We start from the raw sequence: 23,955 nt of genomic DNA, 5'->3' as shown, positions 1-23,955 counted from the left end.
TGGGGAGGTTAGATAGCTACAGTGTTGCTAAGAAAATTAATCCCAATAGTTCCCAATAAGGGAAGTAGGTACTATGAACTCTTGGCTTTCCAGGTTTAGTGGGATTTGGCTAAGTTATTTTTTTAAACTATATTTGTATTGATTTCAGAGAGGAAGGGAGAGGGAGAGGGAGAGAGAGATAGAAACATCAATGATGAGAGAGAATCATTGATCGGCTGTCTCCTGCACGCCCCCTACTGGGGATTGAGCTACAACCTGGGCATGTGCCCTTGACCAGAATCGAACCTGGGACCCTTCAGTCTGCAGACTGATGCTCTATCTACTGAGCCAAACTGGCTAGGGCTTTTACTGGGTTATTTTTTATTTAATGTTGTTCCACTACATGTTCAATAATAAAAATATAGGAGATACACAATTCTTTTTCATCCATTCAGTAGATAATTCTTCCTTTTAGATGATTAAAAGATAGTTAACCACCTTAAATGGTTAAAAGGCATGGATTGTGGTTTCAGCTCTAGGTCCATCATTTACTAGTAATTTAACCTTTGAAAAACAATTTAACCTCTCCAAGATTCAATTTTCATTGTTGTTACTCTTAAGAAAAAGAGTTCACCAGGGGAGGAAGCAGGGAATCATTTGTAGAGTCAATATTGGATTCTAGATGTAACTTGGATAAAAGGTAAGATGAAAATAAGCTCCAATTTTAGATCAGTTCCTCTCCTGCCCACGCCTCCATAGCCTGGCTCTGCTCCCAGGGCCTAAGCAAAAGCAATACTAAATTCTTATTTTAAATAAAAAGGGGGGGGGCGGGAGGGGGCCCTGGCTTACAATAGGTGGAACCTTTGGGAAAGTCTGGAACTCACTGTTTGTAGGAGCATGTAGAAAGCTTACCAAGTTGAGAACAGGGGGCAGAGCCAATCCTTTTCTTTTCAAAACCATAGCAAAGCAGAGACTGTAGGACTCCCATATGCATTACTTGGAGGATTCCCAAAACAGAAGGCTGTGGAACTAGCAATGCTTACTTATTACCACTTCTCAAAAGACAGAATTCTAATAAATCTGGCACAAAGTCTAGACCAGGTTTCCTAATTCCAAGTCCCAGGGTGGAAAAGTCTATAGAATATATAAATTATTGCCAGAAGAAAATTCACCAAATACTTTTAGGAAGCTGTGAAAAACTGGAATTATTTAGAGATAGTGCTGTTGCCTCTAGCATTCTTATATCTCAGGTAACAAGCTTGACTTCTCTAGCTAACTTGGAAACTGCTGGCTGGCAACCAAGAGGAAAGCAGAGACAGAATGTCCCCTATTTTAGGAGCGATATTGATAAGGTCCTTAAGAATTCACGCTTTAACCAAATTCATCAAATTGCATCCCAATGGAAGGGCTGAGATGGTGGGAATGGGCAGCAAGGGGAACCAAGTTGCTGTGGAAAACAATACATAGTTAGGATATTTTATAGGTAAAAGGTGTACTTACTTTGAACTTTCATTGGAACTAAAATTCTTTTCTTGAACTCTCACAATTTTAAAATATGATCAAGAATACATTCAAAGCTTTCCTTTAATAAACTATTATCAAACAGTAGAGCAGAAGCCTTAAATTTGATGAAGTCAGTGACTGAACTATGGCTCCATATAATCTGTCTTCCTGTAGTTATCATCAAAAGTATGCAATGGTGCCGAAACCGGTTTGGCTCAGTGGATAGAGCGTCAGCCTGCGGACTGAAGGGTCCCGGGTTTGATTCCGGTCAAGGGCATGTACTTGGGTTGCGGGCACATCCCCAGTGGGAGATGTGCAGGAGGCAGCTGATCGATGTTTCTCTCTCATCGATGTTTCTAACTCTCTATCTCTCTCCCTTCCTCTCTGTAAAAAATCAATAAAATATATATTTTTTAAAAAAGTATGCAATGGTGATGGAAAAATTAAAGTAAAATAAACTATGCATTCTCTCAGAAGCAGCAGGTCTCAGCCAAGAAGCCTAAGCAGGCATATTATTAATCTCAAAAACAACTCACAGGAACTGTTCAAAAACAAACCACCCCAGGGGGCACCCTTCACCTTCCTTTTGTCTGTCAGCGTGTCTGTCACCTGCACACCCACTAACAAACAAATACAAAAATGGTTTCACATTACTCCCGAAGACTAATTCTCTTCTGCAGAGGTTAGCATATTCAGAAAGCCAGGCAGAGGAGGTAATTAAATCCTTTAAAATGCACAATCAGGTATTTATGAAGTTTGGAAAAAACCAAGGTAATAATCACTGCCCTCTCTCCTTTGCAAAAGGACAACACTTTTTTCCTCAACTGTACACAGGTTAGAGTGAAAGGTGGCAGTAGCCTCACAAAGCAGTCCTTTGAAAAGAAAGTAATTACTACTCATTGCCTTTGCTGTGTGCCTAGCTTTAAGAGCACAGTTTGTTAAATGTTATGGTGTAAGTAAGTGATTTGCTGTAATTAAACTAACTGCTAAACAAGAATGAGTAGGCTTTGTATCCATAGTCTGACTCCCTTCCCTTTACTGTTTCCATTTTTCCCAAAGACAAACTCCCTATTGAACTAGCTGCCCAACAGATACCTCTCAGACACTCTTCACATTAACTCTCATCTGCTAGATGTGGGGCGGGGGGAAATGGCTTCCAACGACTGATCACAAAACCTGGGCCTTGCAGCACTTACTTCTCTAGTTAAGAACACTTAGAAGATTAAGTCCTCTCCTATAAGACTGTCGCTAAAGACACCTCAAAGGTACTGAATGAATTGTGGCAAATTGCCGAAGAGAAAAATAGTATACAACATCTCCTTAAAAGAGGGTCAGCCTGGCCGGCATAGCTCAGTGGTTGAGCATCAACCTATGAACCAGGAGGTCACAGTTTGATTCCCGATCAGAGCACATGCCCGGTTGCAGGCTCAATCCCCAGTGTGGGACATGCAAGAGGCATCCAATCAATGATTCTCCCTCATCATTGATGTTTCTAGCTCTCTCTCTCCCTCTCCCTTCCTCTCTGAAATCAATAAAAATATATTTATAAAAAAAGAAAGAGGGCCAAATTTACAGGCCAAAGAGGAGAGAAATGTTATCTACCTTCTTAAGGCAGAATAACTATACTTACCAGGTTAAAAGAACTATGAAAACAACATTCACTTAATCTTGGTTTAATGAGAAAATATATCCAGTCTCCAAGTTGAGATTCATAGAGAACCCTCAGAAGACTGAGCTTAAAATTTTGTTTCAAAAGAAATCACATATGATGATCAATACCATGATTCCATCTCATTCTATCTTCTAGCCTTCACCCCACAAGTCTGGGTAAGGCTTTGGCCTCTGAAGTAAGACTGCCTGGATTTGAACCTCAATCCAGTCAATTTACTGTATCATCTTGGGTCAAAATTCCAGGTTTCTTCATGTGAAGAAAGAAAGAGAGAGAGAGAGAGAGAGAGAGAAAGAAAGAATGAATAACAATACCTAACTCATAGGGTTATTATAGATATTAAAGGAGATAAGCCATGCAAAGTATTAACACAATCCCTGGCATGTAGTAAAAGCTCAGTAAATATTGGTGCCATTACTTTTGTTGTTATTACACTTCATTTCAGCTCAGGCACCACTTCTTCCAGAAAGTTTTCCTTGATGAAACCTTCATCCCACCTCTCTTCTGTATATTTTACATATACTTCTATCATAGTATTTCTCTCATTGGCTCATATTTGTTTGTCTACCTCACACACTCTGTCCTCTTTAAATGCTGAGGTTGTATCTTGCATCTCTGTATTTGTAGGCCCAGCAAAACACTAGCAGGCATACAAGGAATTATTTGTTAATTTTAAATTTCTCCAATATTTAAATAAATTTGTTATTTTTTTAAACTAACAAAATCTAGCAAAAGATGTCAGTTCCAATATGGATTTACTTGAATTTCAGTCATTTGAGTCAGATCCTTAATGTTAATTAATTTCTTTGAATAAAAGAAGAGATACAGGAGAACAAAGCAAAAGTTCCCAGTTCACTGAAAAATTAGAAAGAGCTCTTCTTTCCTTTTTTTAAAAAATGTTTTTATTGACTTTTTTAGAGATAAAGGGAGAAACATCGATGAGAAACATCCATGGGCTGTCTCCTGCATGCCCCCTACTGGGGATTGAGCATGTGCCCTGACCAGGAATCAAACCGACCACTTCTTGGTGCATGGGACAATGCTCAACCAATTGAGCCATACTGGCCAGGCTAGAAAGAGCTTTTCAAATTAAATTGGGGAGAGCAATGAAAGGGAGGTATGATGAGAGATGTGCAGAGAGAAACTGAAGAGAATCTAAGTGGGTTAAAAAAAAGATAACTGAATCTAACATAACCAGCTAGGAAACAGCCTTTCCTGCCTAAACACTAAACTGAAAAATCCTTTCAAATCTCAAAGCAATCTTTCCTCATGAAAGGACCAACCAAACTTCAGTTCCCTGAGCTATCTATTTCAGACCACTCCATTTCACTCACAATCAAGATGGGCTTTCAGCATGGAACACAGCAATAATGGAGAATGGCTTCCCAGTTCACCTAAGCAGAGAACCATCCATTACTGATGACATCTAGATCCATTTAATTTCCCTTCTCCTGAGTAATGATGAGAAGGGAAGGAGGGGGGGAAGCAACACAAAAAAACCTCAAAGTTCTAGTCACCTAATTGACAAAATGAAAACCAGTCTATCATAATCTCAATGCCTTAGTGTCTATCTGATTGATACTTTACTAATCAAAAGTTTGCATTAACTGGATACAGTTGCTATTAAGTTTCAAAAGACCTATCTGTTAAGGTGAGTCCAGAGCCATTTTCACAACCAAGTTATAAGTAAGAGTATTAATAAAAACACTGGTATAGCTGAAAATAACTCTCCTACCATAAAGTCACCTGCTTAGAAATTATACAGTCATCAAGGGCATTATAAAAGCAGATTGAAGGCAAATGACTTAACCATGTACTTAAAAAACAACAACAAAAAACTAAATAGGGGGTTACATTGCTACATGTGACATACTCAGAATTTCCTGCTTCGTTATTTCTCCCACCACCTTATGACTAAAAGTCTTTGGAGAATGCTGTCAGCAAGGAGAGCACGCCTCCAAGCCACAGCGTGAAGGAACCCACACCTCTCTGTGTAATAGTCTTTGTACTTTAAAAATCACAGGTATCAAATGATAACAGATAAATTTTGGCCTGTACATAAAAATGGTTCTAAAAAGAAAGAAAATGTTTTTTCTAAAGAGAAAAGTACTTAGATATGATTGATGACAAGGATCTAGCAGTTACCTGTACAGCCCACTGTAGATGTGATTGTTATGAACCTGCAGTTGATTGCTGTCTCCCACTGCAGAGCTAATAAATTGCTTGCATTCACCACAATCATACAACCTTCTTTTCAAACCCACACAGTGAACCTTGAATCAGAGCACTTTTGTTTATGCGAAGGCCTTTCTTTCTTTTCTTTTTTTGTGCTGATTGATTTTGTTGTTTCTAAAGAGAAGGCCATTTAGAGCAGCGGTCGCCAACCTTTTGGACCTCACAGACCACTGGTTGGCGACCGCTGGTTTAGAGGGTTGTGGCAGAGATATGTAAATTAAATAAAATAGCAGTAAGCTTTGGAGGAAATAATACAGCAAACCATGATGTGTTATTTTAGCAGATATGGCCAATAGAGGAAAAGTTTATGTCAATTTATCCATTAAAAAATCTCTGGTTTTGGAGCATTATGTAAGTGTAAAAAAAAACCAAAAAACTGCAGTGGGCTGAACTGGGACATGTAAAGACTCAATACAACCAAGCTTCGAATACTTAAATATCTCAAACCACTTTTTGCTTATAGCAAATAAAACGCAGAGCTACAGATGCTTTATCATCTGTGTGTAAATGAAAGCGAAATTGTGTGAGTAGTTAGTATTCTTAGAATTTTTGGGAGCCGGTTTATTTAAATGAAATCAAAGCCAATCTGTGTCTGTACAGAAATAATTTTCTTAGGGCTCTTATTCTCTAGACTTTACAGAGCTGTACATATTCTTCCCTCCTTATGAAATAAAGAAGTAAAAAGAGCTCTGCAGGTTAAAAAACACTTCAAATAAATCTGGTAGAAGAAAGTTCAAAGGGATTAGAATATTAGTTGTCTCAGAAGGCTGCTGCAGAACAGGGTTCAGCTCATCCCTGTCCCACTCTTTGTGCTCCCATAGTGCGTCTTGGAATTTATCGTGCTATTTTAAGTTTCTACATCTATCTCTGCTTCCATAGTGTGAATTCTCTGATGGCAGGAACTGGGTTTTATTTAGATGGGGACAGTATTTGTGGACCTGAACTGAATATATGTATAGTGTGCACATAACACATAAATATTAATTATCATTGATCTGAATTAAGCATCCTAAAGAAGGTATTAAAATTCAGTATGCATATCTTAACACTGAATGTAAGACAACACATATAAAGAACCAGGGGTCACAAACATTAGAAATGTATAATCAAGTTAAAGTCATCAATATAATGCAGGCCTGGCCAGTGGGCTCAGTTGGGTGAGCATCATCCTATGCAACAAGAGGTTGTCAGTTCAATTCCAGGTCAGGAAATACACCTGGGTCGTGGGCTTGATCCCCAGTAGGGGGTATGCAGAAGGAAACTGATCAATGATCCACATTTTTCTTCTCTCTCTCTCTCTCTCTCTCTCTCTCTCTCTCCCCCGCCCCCTTCCTCTCTCTGTCAAATCAATAAAAACATATATAAAAAAACTAGAGGCCCAGTGCACGGATTCATGCACCAGTGGGGTCCCTCAGCCTGGCCTGTGGGGATCGGGCTGAAACCAGCTCTCTGCCATCCCCCAAGGGGTACCGGATTGCGAGTGGACACAGGCCAGGCCAAGGGACCCCACCAGTGCACGAGTCCGCGCACCGGGCCTCTAGTATGCATATAAGATCTTTGGTTAATCTTTTCCCGCCTTCCTCCCTTCTCCCTTCCCTCTGTGATTCATCATTCTGTTCCATGTTTCCATGCCTATGGTTTCTACTCCTGCATCGAGCGTCTGCCCCCTCATGGCCAGTGCACATCATAGCTACCAGTCTGAGGGTCGGCTGGTCACTTAGGCTTTTATATAGAGAGATAATGCAGCCCTAGCCAGTTGCTCAGTGATTAGAGCGTTGGCCCCCAGACTGAAGGGTTGCAGGTTCAATTCCAGTCAAGGGCACATACTTCAGTTGCAGGCTCAATCTGCGGCCCCATGTACGGGAGGCAACCAATCAATGTGTCTCTCTCACATGGATGTTTCTCTCTCTGTGTGTCTCCCCCTCCCTTTCACTCCCTCTAAAAAAATATATATATATATATCAATGGAAAAAACATCCTCAGGTAGGATTAACAAAAAAAAATAATAATGCAGAACTAACATTCAGATAATTTGATATTTTTTTATTTATTTACTGCAGATGTGTGGCTTTTAATATACTTCATTCTTATGACAGGTATCTATATTCCTATTATAGCTCCATTTTCAAGTTGATTGTAATTCACACATTCTACTGACAGTAATAAAAATTTGGGCAAATGGTCAATACTTCTAACTATCAAATTACCTAGTATGGACTCTTTCTAACCACAGAGAAACTAACTTTTCCTTATCCTCATCTGTAAATGGCAATATTTCTCTACTGCTTCAAAAGTGACATTAATTCTAGGCAGAACATAAAGCCTTATGGCTATCCAAATGTGTCTTGGATAGCCTTATATTCTGCCCAGACCACACACACACACACACACACCACACACCCCATAAGCACACAGGAAAAACCCCTGAAAACACATCAATGCACAGAGGGCCTTTACTCTTTACCTCTTCCTCCCCACTGACAGAAGCAGCTATGCTGCCAAGACAGCAACCCCCACATGAAATATGAGAGTGGAGGTGAAACAGCTCAATCGAAACAGCTCAATCAAAACAGCTTAGGAAAGGAAAGGAGGGTATGCTTGGCAGCGAAAGTCTCCATGAAAAGACCAGAGAACTTTTGACTCTGCCTTGACATCCTGGGCAAATAATCCTGCTTGAGGTCTGCTTACCTGAGCTTAGAGGCCAAACACAAACCTTTAACCTTTCACAGAGAGGAATATGAAAATGCGCCGTTTTTTGAAAAGTGCACTGTGAGAAATGTCAGGGTTTAGCTTAGAACAGTGGTTCTCAACCTTCCTAATGCCGCAACCCTTTAATACAGTTCCTCATGTTGTGGTGACCCCCAACCATAAAATTATTTTCGTTGCTACTTCATAACTGTAATTTTGCTACTGTTATGAATCGTAATGTAAATATCTGATATGCAGGATGTATTTTCATTGTTACAAATTGAACATAATTAAAGCATAGTGATTAATCACAAAAACAATATGTAATTATATATTCAATATGTGTTTTCCGATGGTCTTAAGCGACCTCTGTGAAAGGGTCGTTCGACCCCCAAAGGGGTCGTGACCCACAGGTTGAGAACCGCTGGCTTAGAAGCATACTCTGGAGAGCAGAGCTGAGAGTGATTTTGAAACCAAGCTGTTAAGAGACTGATGAAGTGGAATGCACAGGTAGAAGAAAAGCTTGCACTGCTTCAGCACAGGGGGCTGTTTTGCTTCAGGCCAAAAGCCACAGACTGACCCAGTAGGATACAGATTACTCAGCTTTCTGAAATGGAATATGACTCTTCAGCTTCTCTCTACAAGGCTGCTTCATTTGTTCTGATTAAGACTCACTCATTCTACCAGGCCTACTTCCATAAGCCTCCAGATGACTCAGGTTGCCCTCAGTCAAGGACAATAAACATTGTTATCAAAAAAAGAAAAAGAAAAAAGAGAAATGGGGGGGGGGGGCATTTCTTAACACTCAGAATGGCAGTCCTTTAAGATTTTAAGCTTGAATCTCAAATTAGAGCTACAGAAGTAAAACCTCCCCATCTCCCAGGTCTGATAATGCTAGTCATTCCCTTTATTACCTAAAAGAGAGAATCCATGAGCACATATTTATTTCAAACTCAAATGTGCTACTTGGTTTAGAATCGAAGCATGATGTTAAGCCAGTTGGAAGAAAAAGAGCATTCTTTAAAATCCTGCCATTTGCTGGGAGAGTTTAAAAGGGGTATTGGAGTGAGTCACACTGGGCACTTATCTTTAGGGGCAGAATCTGTAGTTGGAGTTTGAGAGAGGCCTTGGGCAGCATTCTTCTCTGCTTTTGTTTCTCCTAGCCAGCATCTCTGATGGTTAATGCACCATTCTGGGACATTATAATTCCTTCTTATTTTAGGGTATTTTACAATTTCCTTTCGTGACTGACCAGAGAAGTTCAGGATTTATATAACTTGGTGCTTGCCATATGCTAAGCATTGGAACTGTTCACCTGAGGGCCTGAGTAACAAACCTGATGCCAAAAAGGCAGGAGCACCCTGATGCAGAGATTTTAAAGAGCTGACTGGCTGAATACATCTAACACCCATGAAATCAACAGAGAACACATACTTCCACACTGGGGATAAAGACTACAGCTGTAGCACTTTTTCTAAATCTCCAGATAGTCACCCTCACTGCTTATTCAGGAATGTGGGTTATTAGTGGTAGAGAGGATGGGCTGGATTGAAAGCTGGAGACCTACTATACTGTAGACAGGGGCTTCACCTACATAATTCTTAGCAGAAGGTTATTCTATTGAGACCAGCTTGGGATATCGATTGCTTACTCTCTTACATTCCTAGGATTCTGCAAAGAAGAATGGGTTTCTGTCACTGAATTACCCTGGGACCCTAGGAAGGCCTCAGCCTTTTTGGAGGAAATCTTTTATATATATATATATATATATTTTATTGATTTTTTACAGAGAGGAAGGGAGAGGGATAGAGAGTTAGAAACATCGATGAGAGAGAAGCATCGATCAGCTGCCTCCTGCACACCCCCTACTGGTACATGCCCTTGACTGGAATCGAACCTGGGACTCTTCAGTCCCCAGGCCGACGCTCTATCCAGTGAGCCAAACTGGCCAGGGCTGGAGGAAATCTTGATATCAGTAACATCTAACCTCTCAAAAAGAATTTCTGTTCCCTAGAAATGACAAAGGAATCAAAAGACTGCCAGCTCCGTGAGTACAAAGACCATGTCTGTCTTATCACTGCATTTCTAATGCCTAGGATTGTAAGCATCCAGTAAATACATTTTGAAGGAAGGGACTAACTCTGCAAGCTACTTCTGAAACAAAATCCAAAGTGCTATTGAATCAGCTCCAGTCAAAACACTGTTCTGACCAAAAGACAGAGCTAACCTGGCCTAGCACGAGGCATTGCCAAGCATAGGCACATCATCAGTGCTCCAGGAAATAAACCAGGGCTGCGGGCCATGTGGTGTCATCGCAGCAGAAGAGTCCTCTTCCAGAGGGAAAGTATCCTTGGCTGAAGGAAGAAATAAGTAGCAGTCATGCTCCTTAGTGACATGTTATAGTTATGGAAAATGCACAATACAGCACACCCTGTCATGGGCTTCAACCAACCTCAGACCTGTAAAGCTGTATGAATGGAGGTCTACTTTTCCTGACAATGAAGAAAGGCCAGAGGAGAACCAAGATGGCAGTGTAGGTAAACACCTGTACTCGCCGCCTCCCACAACCACATCAAAATTACAACTAAGCCGAAACCGGTTTGGCTCAGTGGATAGAGCGTCGGCCTGCGGACTGAAAGGTCCCAGGTTCGATTCCGGTCAAGGGCATGTACCTGGGTTGCGGGCACATCCCCAGTGGGAGATGTGCAGGAGGCAGCTGGTTGATGTTCCTAACTCTCTATCTCTCTCCCTTCCTCTCTGTAAGAAATCAATAAAATATATATATTTTAAAAATTACAACTAAGCCCTGGCTGGTTTGGCTCAGTGGACAGAGTGTTGGCCTGAAGGGTCCCGGGTTCGATTCCAGTCAAGGGCATATGCCCAGGTTGTAGGCTGGATCCCCAGTAGGGGACATGCAGGAGGCAGCAGAGCAATGATTCTCTCTCATCATTGATGTTTCTATCTCTCTCTCCCTCTCCTTTCCTCTCTGAAATAAAAATATATTTTTAAAATATTACAACTAAAATACAGAACAATCATCACCCAGAACTGCCTGAAAGCTGGATGAATGGAAGTCCTACAACTAGAGAAGTAAAGAAGAAAGCACGGTGAGACAGATAGGAGGGGCAGAGGCATGGAACAGGCTGGACCAGCACCCAAGTGTGCCGCTTTTTAAATCGGGGGTGGGGTGGGGGGGACAATAGGCTCTGCAGAGGGCCCCCATGAGGAGCAAAGGGTCCCAGCCTCACACCAGACCCCTAGCTCAGACTTCTAGAGCTGGGAAAATAAGTTCCCATAACTACGGGCTGTAAAAACCAGCAGGGATTGGGGCTCAGTGACATGGAGGCTGCTGGAGACCCAGCTTTTCCTCTTAAAGAGCTGGCATATGAACTGAACTTACAAGATCCTGCTTCCTCTGAGCTCCAGCACCAAGGTGAGGCTCTGGGGGACACAGACACATACAAGGAGGAAATGGATTGTTTGGCATCAGGGCAGGAACTCGGGGGCAGCTTTCTTGCAGATGGAGGTGCTGGCAGGGGTCATTGTTCCTGTTCTGGGACCTCCCAGGTCACAGGGCTGACTGGCAGCCATTTTTGTTTGCTCTGCCCTGGTGATTCCCTGAGACCCCACCGGATCCAATATGCAGCCCCACCCAATCTGTGTGCAGTGACTTTTGCATATGAATGGCCTGTCCTTGCTCCTGCATCAGACTTTGCTAAATGTCTCAAACAAGCAGCAACTGGGTCAGGGTGCCCTAAACCTATCAATAAAAGGCCCAAGACCTGGCACTGGCACCAGCCTTCCTTGTTTCACAGCTGGGCCTTGCCTAGGCATTTATAAACACAATACAAATAGGAGAAATCTGCAGACCTCTGTAGCTCCTACAGAGTGGCCCAGGAGTGGCAGAGTTTGCACCTCCCTGGAGATCCAGGAGCCAGTGTACCCGGTGGACAGTGTTAGACCATACCAGATTACAACTCCACACATCCATAAGCGACACACTCAAGGGATAGACTGAGCACCAAAGCCCCACTGAAGCAAGTCCCACTCCATCAGGGTGTCTCCTGCACAGCAGCTCTCCCACTCTAGCCGCAGCTGGTCCTCACAGCCTATTGCCCTAGAACAGTGGTTCTCAACCTTGGCTGCGCATTAGAATCACCTGGGAATCTTCTTAAAATCCTGATTTCTGGGCCTCATGGATTTTGAAAAGATTCCCAGGTGATTCTAATGTGCAGCCAAGGTTGAGAACCACTGTGAGGCCCAGAAATCAGGATTTTAAAAAGATTCCCAGGTGATTCTAATGTGCAGCCAAGGTTGAGAACCACTGCTCTAAAGGATGCTGACCACATGGGCTGACTTTTTTAAAGAAGCTCTTGGATAAAAGATCAGAAAGAAAGTTCAAAATGCAGGCCCTTAAACCAAGAGCTATGCATTTTGACCCGATTTCTTCAATACTACTCAGCTGAGAAAAAAATGTCCAAACACTAACCAGACACATAGTTCTTGGTCATGTTCCTGCCAATTCCACATAATAATGCCTTGAACTGGAAGTTGTTCCAGTTAGTAAGATTTTTATACAATCTCCAAAATAAGCCAAAAGGCCTTGCTTTGGCCCTGTAATTGTTATTTTGTTGTTGTAAGCTCCTTAACTATATTATTATTTTCTCCCTTGAGGATTTCCTGAAAGTCAACTTAAGAAAAATTTTAAGTTAAATTGGATTTACTGGCCCAATTATGCCATTTTCTTATCCCTCTTTACTTTGTTAGGAAACGTGTTTGCATGTTTCTAAACGGCATAAAGAACTCACCAAAATTATAGTTTTCCAAGATAGAGAGGACTTAAGATGAGTATCTTTTACTAAAAAGTATTCAAACAAGAGACAATTACTTCATTTCACTGAGAGAGGCTAACTTTAGAGGATTCTGACTGGTCTTAGTGCAATTAAATTGTGATATAACAAGATACCACTGACTTACTCAATGCTAGCTGAATTTTAGAATAAAAAAGCTTGCATAGTTTGTGTTAACAACCAGAACACTCTACCTTCCCCCAGCTGCCATGTACTCAAGTCATTATCCTACAATCTGAGGAGACAGGTTTAGGATTAATAATTTATTACCTCCCTATACTGCAATGTAGTTAAGAATATAGGACAGTTTGGCAAGAGAAAGTTTCTGCTGAAGGCTCATTGCTATGAGACATATTCCATTAGTCATCCACCTTAAATTAGGTGCCCAGCAGATACAAGAGCAAGGATATAATGCCACCTAAAAAGTCTCCTGAAAATGCTTTCCTCTTGAAGATAAGACCGATGCATGTTCAAAATATATTATTCTCTTAAAAGAAAATGATACCACTTGGTCTGACTGGTACAACAGGGGCTACAGCCCTCAGAGTACAATCAAAGGGTAGGTACAAAGAAGGTGCCTTCTGTCTGCCAGGGGCAAATATAAGCAGTTATGAGATCAAAACTAGAATTAGTGGAGAAAAGACCTCTTGCCCAACCAGGAGCTGTTTTTGTCCCATCTGCAGTCTCTGTGCGGTTTGAGGGTGATAATTACTCTCTTCCACTCAGAGATTGGGACTAATTAAAAAATAAAACATGGCAGTGAGAGGTAGATAGAGATCAAAATATCATCATTATAAGAAGTGATAAGGTGACTGGAGAACATAGCTTAGATGTACAATCACAATGAGCTTTCTAATACTTTCCTATGCAGAATGAAATTTACCTAATTGGACAAATGCAAGCTGTCCTACCATGGACAGACCAGTTAGAACATGGCAAGGAGAGAACACATACAAATCCTGAAGATTGGTCATTTCATACAACAGGATTCTTTTTCAAATGCACCAATCAGAAAAATCAGTCTTCCATTCATGAAGACAGCCAGAGAAAGGGTAGGAAAAAGAAGACATTCCTTCCAAATATTATTCCCTCCTGGGAAGTGAAGTGTCCTTAATTAATGGGCTAAGACTGAAAACCAGAATAGGAAAGAACGATTCTCCTTAACAAGTGTTAAGGAGAATCTTTAAGCTAAACCAGCAAACCTTTATTATCTACTATGTGCCAGATGCTTGGTATGTTTCATGAATAAGACAGTTTCATGAAGCAGATACATAAGCAGGTAATCACAGTAGACTTCTACTCACAGCCATGACAGAGTAACTGGTACGAGACTCACCATCTAATCTAATAAAAGAAAAACATGCAAATTGACCATACCTTCACTATGCCTTAAGCCATGCCCACCAGCCAATCAGAGCGACTATATGCAAATTAACCCAACCAAGATGGCGGCCGCCAGCCACGGAGCTGAAGCAAGCAGGAGGCTTGGTTGCTCCAGTGACGGAGGAAGCCAAGCTTCCTGGCCGGCTCTGAGCTCCAGTGAAGGCAACAAAGTTTCAATTATAGAAGATAAATAAACCCCAGATACCTGCTTTCAGCCGGCCCTGGCCACGGAGCTGGAGCGAGCAGGAGCCAGCTCTGAGCTCCACTGAAGGCAACAAAATTTCAATTATAGAAGGTAAATAAATCCCAGAATAAAAGAAAAAAAGAAAAAAAGGAGAGGCTGGGAGCTTCCATTGCCGGGGGGCTTGGCCAGCCTGAAAACGGCCCTCAGCCCCTCACCCAGACTGGCCAGGCACCCAAGTGGGGACCCCCCACCCTAAAGGGGGTGTGGCCAGCCTGAAAACAGCCATCAGCCCCTCACCCAGGCTGGCCAAACCTCCATGGGGTGAGGGTCTCCACTGGGGGGGGGTTTGACCAGACTGCAAACAGCCATCAGCCCCTCACCTCACCCAGGCTGGCCAGGCACCCCAGTGGGCACCCCCACACTGAAGGGGGTGTGACCAGCTGCAAACAGCCATCAGCCCCTCACCCAGGCTGGCCAGACACCCCAGCGGGACCCCCACCCTGATCCGGGACACCCTTCAGGGCAAACCAGCCAGCCCCCACCCGTGCACCAGGCCTCTATCCTATATAATAAAAGGGTAATATGCAAATTGACCCTAATAGCAGAAAGACCAGGAATGACTGGTCACTATGACACACACTGACCACCAGGGGGCAGACGCTCATTGCAGGAGCTGCCCCCTGGTGGTCAGTGTGCTCCCACAGGGGGAGCTCTGCTCAGCCACAAGCCAGGCTGATGGCTGCCAGTACAGCGGTGGTGGTGGGAGCCTCTCCCACCTCCTCAGCAGCGCTAAGGATGTCCGACTGCAGCTTAGGCCTGCTCCCCGCTGGCAAGTGGATATCCCCTGAGGGCTCCCAGGCTGCCAGAGTGATGTCTGACTGCCAGCTTAGGCCCAATTCCCCAGGGAGTGGGCCTAAACCAGCAGGTGGTCATCCCCCAAGGGGTCCCAGACTGCGAGAGGGCACAGGCGAGGCTGAGGGACCCCCCCCCCAAGTGCACAAATTTTTGTGCACCCGGGCCTCTAGTCCTATATAATAAAAGAGAAACATGCAAATTAACCGTCCCTCTGCCACACTCACCAGCCAATCAGAGTGAGTATGCAAATTAACCTGACAAAGATGGCAGTTAATTTGCATACGCAGGTGTCAAGCGCCTCAGGAGGCGACTGCGGCCGCAGACTCCTGGGATCATTGCCGGCCAGGGAGGCGAGGCCAGGCGTGTCTAGCCACACCCATGGGCTCCCGGGATCTTGCCAGTGGAGAGCAGAGCGGGAGAGGAGCAGGCGGAGAGCAGGAGGATTGGAGGACTTGGCAGAGCAGGAGACCGCTGCACATAGAGCAGAGTGAGAGAGAGGGCAGCTTGGAGGGCTCGGCTCCCTCTGTTACCACAGCTTCCTCATCACAGCTGGGAGAAGGAAGTCCCACCCCCACAGAAACAGCCAGAATCAGCCTTTGGTCAGACAGCTCTCAGCAGCCTGACAGCCAGGACTCTCATTCACCTGCATCTCAGACCGTGACAGTAGAGAGATGGGACTATGTCTAAAGAACAACTGTTGATACAACGTAACTCTGCAGCCGAAAGATGCCGGCATTATCGACAGAAAATGTCTGCAGAGCAGCGTGCGTCTGATCTTGAAAGAAGGCGGCGCCTGCGACAGAATATATCTGAACACTAGCTACTGGAAAAACGTCGCTCTGATGCTGAAAAACACCGGCGTTATCGAAAGAAAATGTCTAAAGACCAACGTGCCTTTGAAGTTGAAAGAAGGCATGGCGATGACAGAATATGTCTAGAGAACAGTCATCAACAAGTACTACCAATACTGGTAGGAACTGCCTTCTCAGCGAAAATGGAGTACATGAGGATGCAATTCTCGAACATAGTTGTGGTGGAATGACTGTTCAATGTGAATTTTGCCTATCACTAAATTTCTCTGATGAAAAACCATTCGATGGGAAATTTACTCAATGTTGTAGCAAAGGGAAAGTCTGTCCAAATGATATACATTTTCCAGATTACCCGGCATATTTAAAAAGATTCATGACAAACGAAGATTCTGACAGTAAAAATTTCATGGAAAATATTCGTTCCATAAATAGTTCTTTTGCTTTTGTTTCCATGGGTGCAAATATTGCATCGCCATCAGGATATGGGCCATATTGTTTTAGAATACATGGACAAGTTTATCACTGTACTGGAACTTTACATCCTTCGGATGGTGTTTCTTGGAAGTTTGCTCAACTCTATATTTTGGATACAGCCAAAGCTACAAGTAAAAGATTAGCAATGCCAAAAAACCAGGGCTGCTCAGACTCATGATCAACATCAACAACCTCATGCATGAAATAAATGAATTAACAAAATCATACAAGATGCTACATGAGGTAGAAAAGGAAGCCCAATCTGAAGCAGCAGCAGAAGGCATTGCTCCCACAGAAGTAACAATGGCAATTAAATATGATCATAACAGTGACCCAGGTAGATATAATTCTCCCCGTGTAACCAAGGTTGCTGTCATATTCAGAAACGAAGATGGAGAACCTCCTTTTGAAAGGGACTTGCTCATTCATTGTAAACCAGATCCCAATAATCCAAATGCCACTAAAATGAAACAAATCAATATCCTATTTCCTACATTAGATGCAATGACATGTCCTATTCTTTTTCCACATGGTGAAAAAGGCTGGGGAACAGATATTGCATTAAGACTCAGAGACAACAGTGTAATCGACAATAATACTAGACAAAATGTAAGGACATGAGTCACACAAATGCAGTATTATGGATTTCATCTCTCTGTGCGGGACACGTTCAATCCTATTTTAAATGCAGGAAAATTAACTCAACAGTTTATCATGGATTCATATTAAAAAATGGAGGCCAATCAGATAAATTTCATCAAAGCAAACCAATCTAAGTTGAGAGCTGAAAAATATAGTGGTTTGATGGATTATCTCAAATCTAGATCTGAAAATGACAATGTGCCGATTGGTAAAATGGTAATACTTCCATCATCTTTTGAGGGTAGTCCCAGAAATATGCAGCAGCGATATCAGGATGCTATGGCAATTGTAACGAAGTATGGCAAGCCCGATGTATTCATAACCATGACATGCAACCCCAAATGGGCAGATATTGCAAACAATTTACAACGCTGGCAAAAAGTTGAAAACAGATCTGATTTAGTAGCCAGAGTTTTTAATATTAAGCTGAATGCTCTTTTAAATGATATCTGTAAATTCCATTTATTTGGCAAAGTAATAGCTAAAATTCATGTCATTGAATTTCAGAAACGTGGACTGCCTCACACTCACATATTATTGATATTAGATAGTGAGTCTAAATTACATTCCTCTAATTAATTCCCTTTCAATGTGCACGAACTTCGTGCACCGGGCTACTAGCCTATTATAAAACTGGGCAGAATATACAAGACAACTGTTTTCAGGAGATAAGAGGCAGTGCAAGGCAATAACCCTCGAAATAAGGGACACTTGAAGTGAGCCCTACAATTGCCCCGTTCTCTGTTAGGGACAACTTCCCAACCAGGGCACAGAGGGTGGAACCCAAACAAAGCAGGGACTTCACTGAGACCAAGAAGCAGAAATCTGAGTTTGCCTAGAATCTGAGTGGTAAGACAATGAAGAGGAAGGAGCTGTGAAAAGTGGGGGCAGGGCCCCAGAAGTCCATTGGGAGGGTCCACTACCAGGCTGAGGAGTGGGATGTAAAGGCAGAGGGCAAGACCACTGAGGTTTATTAGATGTAGATGGTACAGGGCTGAGAGGGAAACAGAATCACCAGAAGTCATGCAGAGCTGGGGGAAGGAGGTAGAAGCATTTTGGAATTCCAGTTCTGTAAGTGCAAAGAAATCACATTAACGCTGTAGATCAGCAAACACCAGGAAGGCTTCACCTTAGAGTAGGTCACACTCCAGAGCAAGACCTACTCAGACCTCTCTTCAAAAGTCTAAAACCCCACAGTATAATGTGGCAGAGATGTATAGACACTATATGAGAACATTAAAGAACAGTTCAACTGAGGGTACCCAGGGAAAGCATTACTAGTACAAAGGAGCTTATGTTTACCTGAATCAGAGTACATCAGGCAGAATGATAACAGCACATGCAGAGGGATGGAGCACTCTGCCTGGAAACGTGAGATGGTACTCCTCAAACAGTGATTTGAATGTGGAGGAGAGAAAGGACTATAGAGTGATTCAGGGACTTCTACCTCAGAATATGAGTGAAGGTGATCTTTTCATGGTTGTAGGGGCTAAAAAAGGAGGAAGAGGGCTAAAAGATCATGGGTTCAGTTTTTATATATTAAGTTAGAGGTGCCCAGTCGGTGTGGCTCAGTGGCTGAACGCTGACCTATGAACTAGGAGGTCACATTGTTCAATTCCAAGTCAGGCACATGCCTGGGTACAGGGCTTGATCCCCAGCAGGGGGCATGCAGGAGGCAGCCAATTAATGATTCTCTCTCAGCACTGATGTTTCTATCTTCCTCTCCCTTCCTTTCTGAAATCAGTAAAAATAAAAATAAAAATCTTTAAAAAAAAAAGTTAGAGGTAGCTGAAACATCCAATTGGAGATGTGTAACAGAAGTGGCTATATGGTTTGTAACCCAGATAGAAGTGAATGAACAGTTATAGATATGGGAGTAGTGGGCACATAGATAATAATTATGGGGGAAAATTAGATTGCCCAGACAGAGCACAAAAGAGTGAGACAAAAAAGGGTAGAAACAGAACCACAAAGAACAAAACATTTAAGGGACAAGCTAAGAAGGAAGTGAGGGAAGAATAATTAGAAAGCTTAATGCATCAGCAGGGAGGAGAACAAAGTAAAGTCTGGTGTAACTTAAGGTAACCAAGAAGAGTCACAAGAAAGAAGTATGCAATGCAGCAGAGATGTTAACTACAATAAAAACTAAAGGTCTCCAACTAGGAAGGTCACTGGTTACCTTGGCAAAAACCAAGGTTTGGACAGAAGCCAGACCTCACTAGATTCAGAGGAGGACAGAGGTGAGAGAATGGGGTCAGCAGATGTGGTCTATCCCCATTCAGAAAGCTTCACTGACCGGGAAGAAAGACTAAGTCAGGGAACTGGCTAGAGATTCCTCACAAAGAACATGTCTAGCGCAATAAATATTTGTTGAACGAATATGTAACTTTAAAAAAGTGAACAAAAGAATGATTTGTACCCATCTGGTTATTTTACCAGTCCTTGTTTCTTACTGTGTCTGTCTGTCTATCTGCAAATTGGATATGTATTATACATAAGCCAAGTTCTATTTCCTCCATGAAGCCCTTCCTGATTTTTCTAAACTTCAGTAACATCCTGTACTATAATAAAAAAGACAGACAATAACAAGTGTTAGTGGGGACAGAGGGAAACTGGAACCCTCATATATTGCTGGTGTAAATGTAAAATGGTGCAGCTGCAGTAGAAAACAAAAAGTTAAAGAGTTCCCATATGATCCAGCAATTTCACTCCTGGGTATATAAACAGAATGTGGTATATCCATACAATAGAATATTATTCAGCCATGAAAAGGGATGAAGTACTGATACATGTTACAACATGAATGAACCTTGAAAACATCATGCTAAGTGAAAGAAGCCAGACAGAAAAGATCACATAGTGTATGAATTCATTTATATGAAATATCCAGAATAGGCAAATCCAGAATCAGAAAATAGATAAGTGGTTTCCAGAAGCTAAGGAGAGGGAGGAACAGGAAGTGACTGCTAATTAGTACTGGGTTTCTTTTAGGGGAGGGAGGTTTAAAAAAATGTTCTGGAATTATATCTCAATTGAAAAAAAACATCCTCCTCTAATTTCTTACTAAAGAACTCCTAATTCTACCCATCTATTTAGCACTACTTCATATTGAATGAAATTACTCTCTTCAGTGAGAGATTCCTTGAAAAACAATCTCATCAATTTTCTCCTGGATTACTTCATTCACTTCCTAATACTAGTAGATATCCTACTCTAGTCCTGACATCCCTCCCCTTTTCATCTTACTTGAATCCTCACTATTATCATTCTTCTATATCCCAGCAAAATGATCTAGAAATTTACCAGTATTATTCCTCTGCTTAAATTTTTCAATAGCTCCTAATTCCTTAAAGCAATGATCTCTTAGGTAGAATGCTTGCTTACAAGGGGTGCACAAGACAAATCACTGGAGTATGAAAATATTAGTGCTATTTATATGGTTTTTAGTTGATCCCTTTAAATTTTTGTTTTTGGCAGTACAATGGTACTTGTTATAACATATGAACAAACACATATCGGGGTACATCCTCAACTTTTTTATGGATTAGAGTGCATAATCAAGAAAATTTGTAGACCACCTACCTAAAAAGATTAAAATCAAAGCTTCTTTGCATGGCATACAAGATCCTTCATGACCTGGCCACCATCTACCTCTTTAGGAGCTGCCATTCCAGCTTTGCTCTTTATATACCAGCAACACTAAACTGCTTATACTAGTAGAGTTTCCACTATATACCAGGCTGTTTCACACTTTTGTGTCTTTGTTCTTGCATTCCCATTGCCAGGGAATACAACTGCCCAACAAGCACAACTTTCAATTGTAGGGAAGTTATAGCAATGTTTTGCAACATAGAATAAGTGGGTGTTGATGAATGTTCTCCTTCTAAATGTGTCCGTGGGATAAATTCCTAGAAGGGGAATTACTAAGTCAAAGAACATAAACCTTTTGAAGATCTTGATATCTATGCCAAAAAACTCTCTGTTCAAATTCCCAAGCACAATATGAGGGCAACTACATAACCCCTCAGCAGCACTAGATATTTTTCATTCATTTTCATCAATATGATGGATTAAAAATTATGTCATTTTAATCTGTGTTTCTTTTGTTAGTAATGAAATGAACATTTTTTAAATGTTTATAAGTCATTTTAATTTCTTATGTTACTCTCTGTTTATGTCCTTTATTCATTTTTTTCTACTAGGATATTGTGTTTTTTAAAAAAAAATGATGAGAAAGAGATCTGATAAATTAAAATATATAACAAATCTGTCATGTGTTGCTTGCATGTTCACTCAGTTTGAACACCTGATTCTTGGTTCTTTCATGGTAAAAGCTCCAAACTTTCCTAAAACATAAGTAGTACAATCTAATCCCCACCAGAACTACTCCTAACAATACCAACTTTGCACCTCAATACTCAATCTGCTCACTAGGATGCTGCTTTTAAGCACCCAGCTCAGAAATATGAAGACTAACCCAAGGAGCCCACAGCACTATATCTAATCAAGTATTAGCCCAAAAAAGACAGAAAAACTAGGAAATGCTTCTTCCTCCCCTGTACTTGGAATCCCTCAAATATCACGGTTCAGGGTAAAAAAAATTGTCTTGGTCCTCCAAAAAATCACCTGTAGTTAGGAGGTACAGTAGCATCGAAAAAGAACATGAGCTTTAGAGCGGACAAACCTGGGTTTAGGATCCTGGCTCTATCATGTTCTTGCTATGTGATCCTAATCAAGTCATTTTGCTTCAATTTCCTTATCTATAAAATGAGAATAAAACTATTGGTTTTAGGTTTATCCTGAGAATTAAATGAGATAATATATGTAACGTTTGTAACCAGGGGTTTTGAATACTGTAGGTGCATTCCAAAAAACGTGGTTTTCCCACTCTTATGGTGCCAAATCAGTAACTTATTTAATTCAAATGATATTACATAAAATGTTAGCCTGAAATAGCTGTCCCAGGAAAGCATCGTCTAGGTAAAAAACATTTAGGTCAGCTTTCTGTCAACTGCAATTTCCAGTGCTATAATTATGCAATCATCAACCACCTCTGCAAGACAACAAAAACCCCAAAGTTGATGTTACTGAAATTGCTAAATACAGCAATTACTTGAGTCTCAAGATCATGACCACCAATTCCTTTAGGAAAGCAATAGAAACCTTTGTAATTATAGGAGCAAAAGGCTGATTAGTTATCCCAGACAGTGGTCTCTACAACAGAAGCCTCTTCTGGTCACTGCCCAGAATGGCAGCATACTCAGAAGTCTTTCTCAAATTGCTATTTTCTCACATTTCATACTCTGAAAAGAAACAATGTCAACAAATGAACTGAAGGGGAAGGAAAGAAAAAAAAGGATATCCTTTGAAATCTAGCCTTCTTGGCACTCTTTTCTGGCAAGAGGCTCTAAGCTGGTGAAATAATCTCTAGGAGGAAAACATACTTTATGAAATCTATCAGCATAACCCCTTTCTATGGGAAAAGCAAGGAACACATTCTCCCTGTAACATTGATTCTTTTAGGAAAGGAAAGGAAGCAAAGTATCATTTACTAAGCACTATGTTCAGATGCTGTACTATACTATTTAATTATGTTATCTCTCAAATCAAATGAGGTAGGTCTTGCCTTCCTTTAAGGACAACAGGTAATTTGCTCAAAGTTTTATTATTATTAAATGGAAATATCCAGCTCCAAGTCCAGCTGCCAGGTCTGTCCAACTTTGAAACTTTTCTCTTTTCATTACACATCAGCAAATCTCCAAATGACTATGCCAATTCCTTCATATGAGAAAAAACCCAATTTAATTGTTAGTACCAAAACAAAACAAATAATTCCAACTAAGTGTCCACCAATAGTCTGTTTCTGTCAATTAGCACACTGCTTTTCTGCCTCCTTCTGTTTTACCAACTTCCCTATATAGTCTTTAAAATGAACTGAAGGACTCACACAAAATGCCCTTTTTTAAAAACCTTAATAAATCTATAAAGAAAATGGTACCTGTTGACAGCCACAGCACACTGAAGCAGAAGCAAATATAAAACAGATGCAGGCTTCTCAACCACTTCACAGATGTCTGCCAACAAAATCCTGATAAAATCCAGGAAGCAGAACTTGGCTTGACTCCCAGCTTCTTCTCCATTGCCTTACAGATAGGCAGAACCAGTCCACTAGAAAGAGAGAAAGAGAAGAAATAATATGCCAAGTAATTAATAATTGATTCCTAGAAATGTGGCATGCTAGATAGAGAACATGATAAATTAGGGGGAAGAAAAATTTCAAGTTTGTCTTTCACTGCTCATCTCTGCCCATAAATTTTAAACCTAAGCTTTGACATAGCCTATAATTATCAGGATAAAAACATAGCAAGGGATGTGAAATGAATCTACTGTAAAACGGAAACACCTTGTATTCCATTATTTTCTAGTCTAACAGTAAATCATCTAAGTGGAAGAATGGAAAGAATACCAGCCTGAAAAAAAGATCTGAGTTTCAGTACCAGTTCTGCTAACAGCTTTGTGGCTCTGACCAATACACTTCTTATCTATGAAAAGATGACGTTGGATCTGAAGGTTTTATGTAGTCCTGTTTTTGCTTTTTAATTTCAGGTGATGGTCTATAGGGAAGGGCATACACTTTTCACTTTGCTACTGCCTCACCACTAGTCTCCCTAGAATGTTATC

At 41.4% G+C, this 23,955-nt stretch overlaps 1 protein-coding gene across 8 annotated transcripts in view; it reads right to left on the bottom strand.

Moving 5' to 3' along the window:
* The window catches only part of KIAA0319L (KIAA0319 like), a 113,767-nt gene that overhangs the window by 86,908 nt on the left and 2,904 nt on the right, over positions 1–23,955 (bottom strand). For 6 of the 8 annotated variants that reach the window (XM_006094177.3, XM_023758469.1, XM_006094178.3 and 3 more), the window contains exon 2: positions 23,273–23,442. In XM_006094177.3, the coding sequence (XP_006094239.1) occupies positions 23,273–23,414 (142 nt within the window). In that variant the 5' untranslated portion in view covers positions 23,415–23,442. Of the gene's footprint in view, positions 1–3,144; positions 3,401–23,272; positions 23,443–23,955 lie in introns of those variants that run through there. The other 2 variants (XM_023758467.1, XM_023758468.1) reach the window with 2 other exon arrangements.

The sequence above is a fragment of the Myotis lucifugus genome, unplaced genomic scaffold (genome assembly GCF_000147115.1).
Source record: "Myotis lucifugus unplaced genomic scaffold, Myoluc2.0 scaffold_131, whole genome shotgun sequence".
Lineage (NCBI taxonomy): Eukaryota > Metazoa > Chordata > Mammalia > Chiroptera > Vespertilionidae > Myotis > Myotis lucifugus.
The sequence above is the reverse complement of the archived record's forward strand: the minus strand, read 5'-3'. Positions and strand labels throughout refer to the sequence as shown.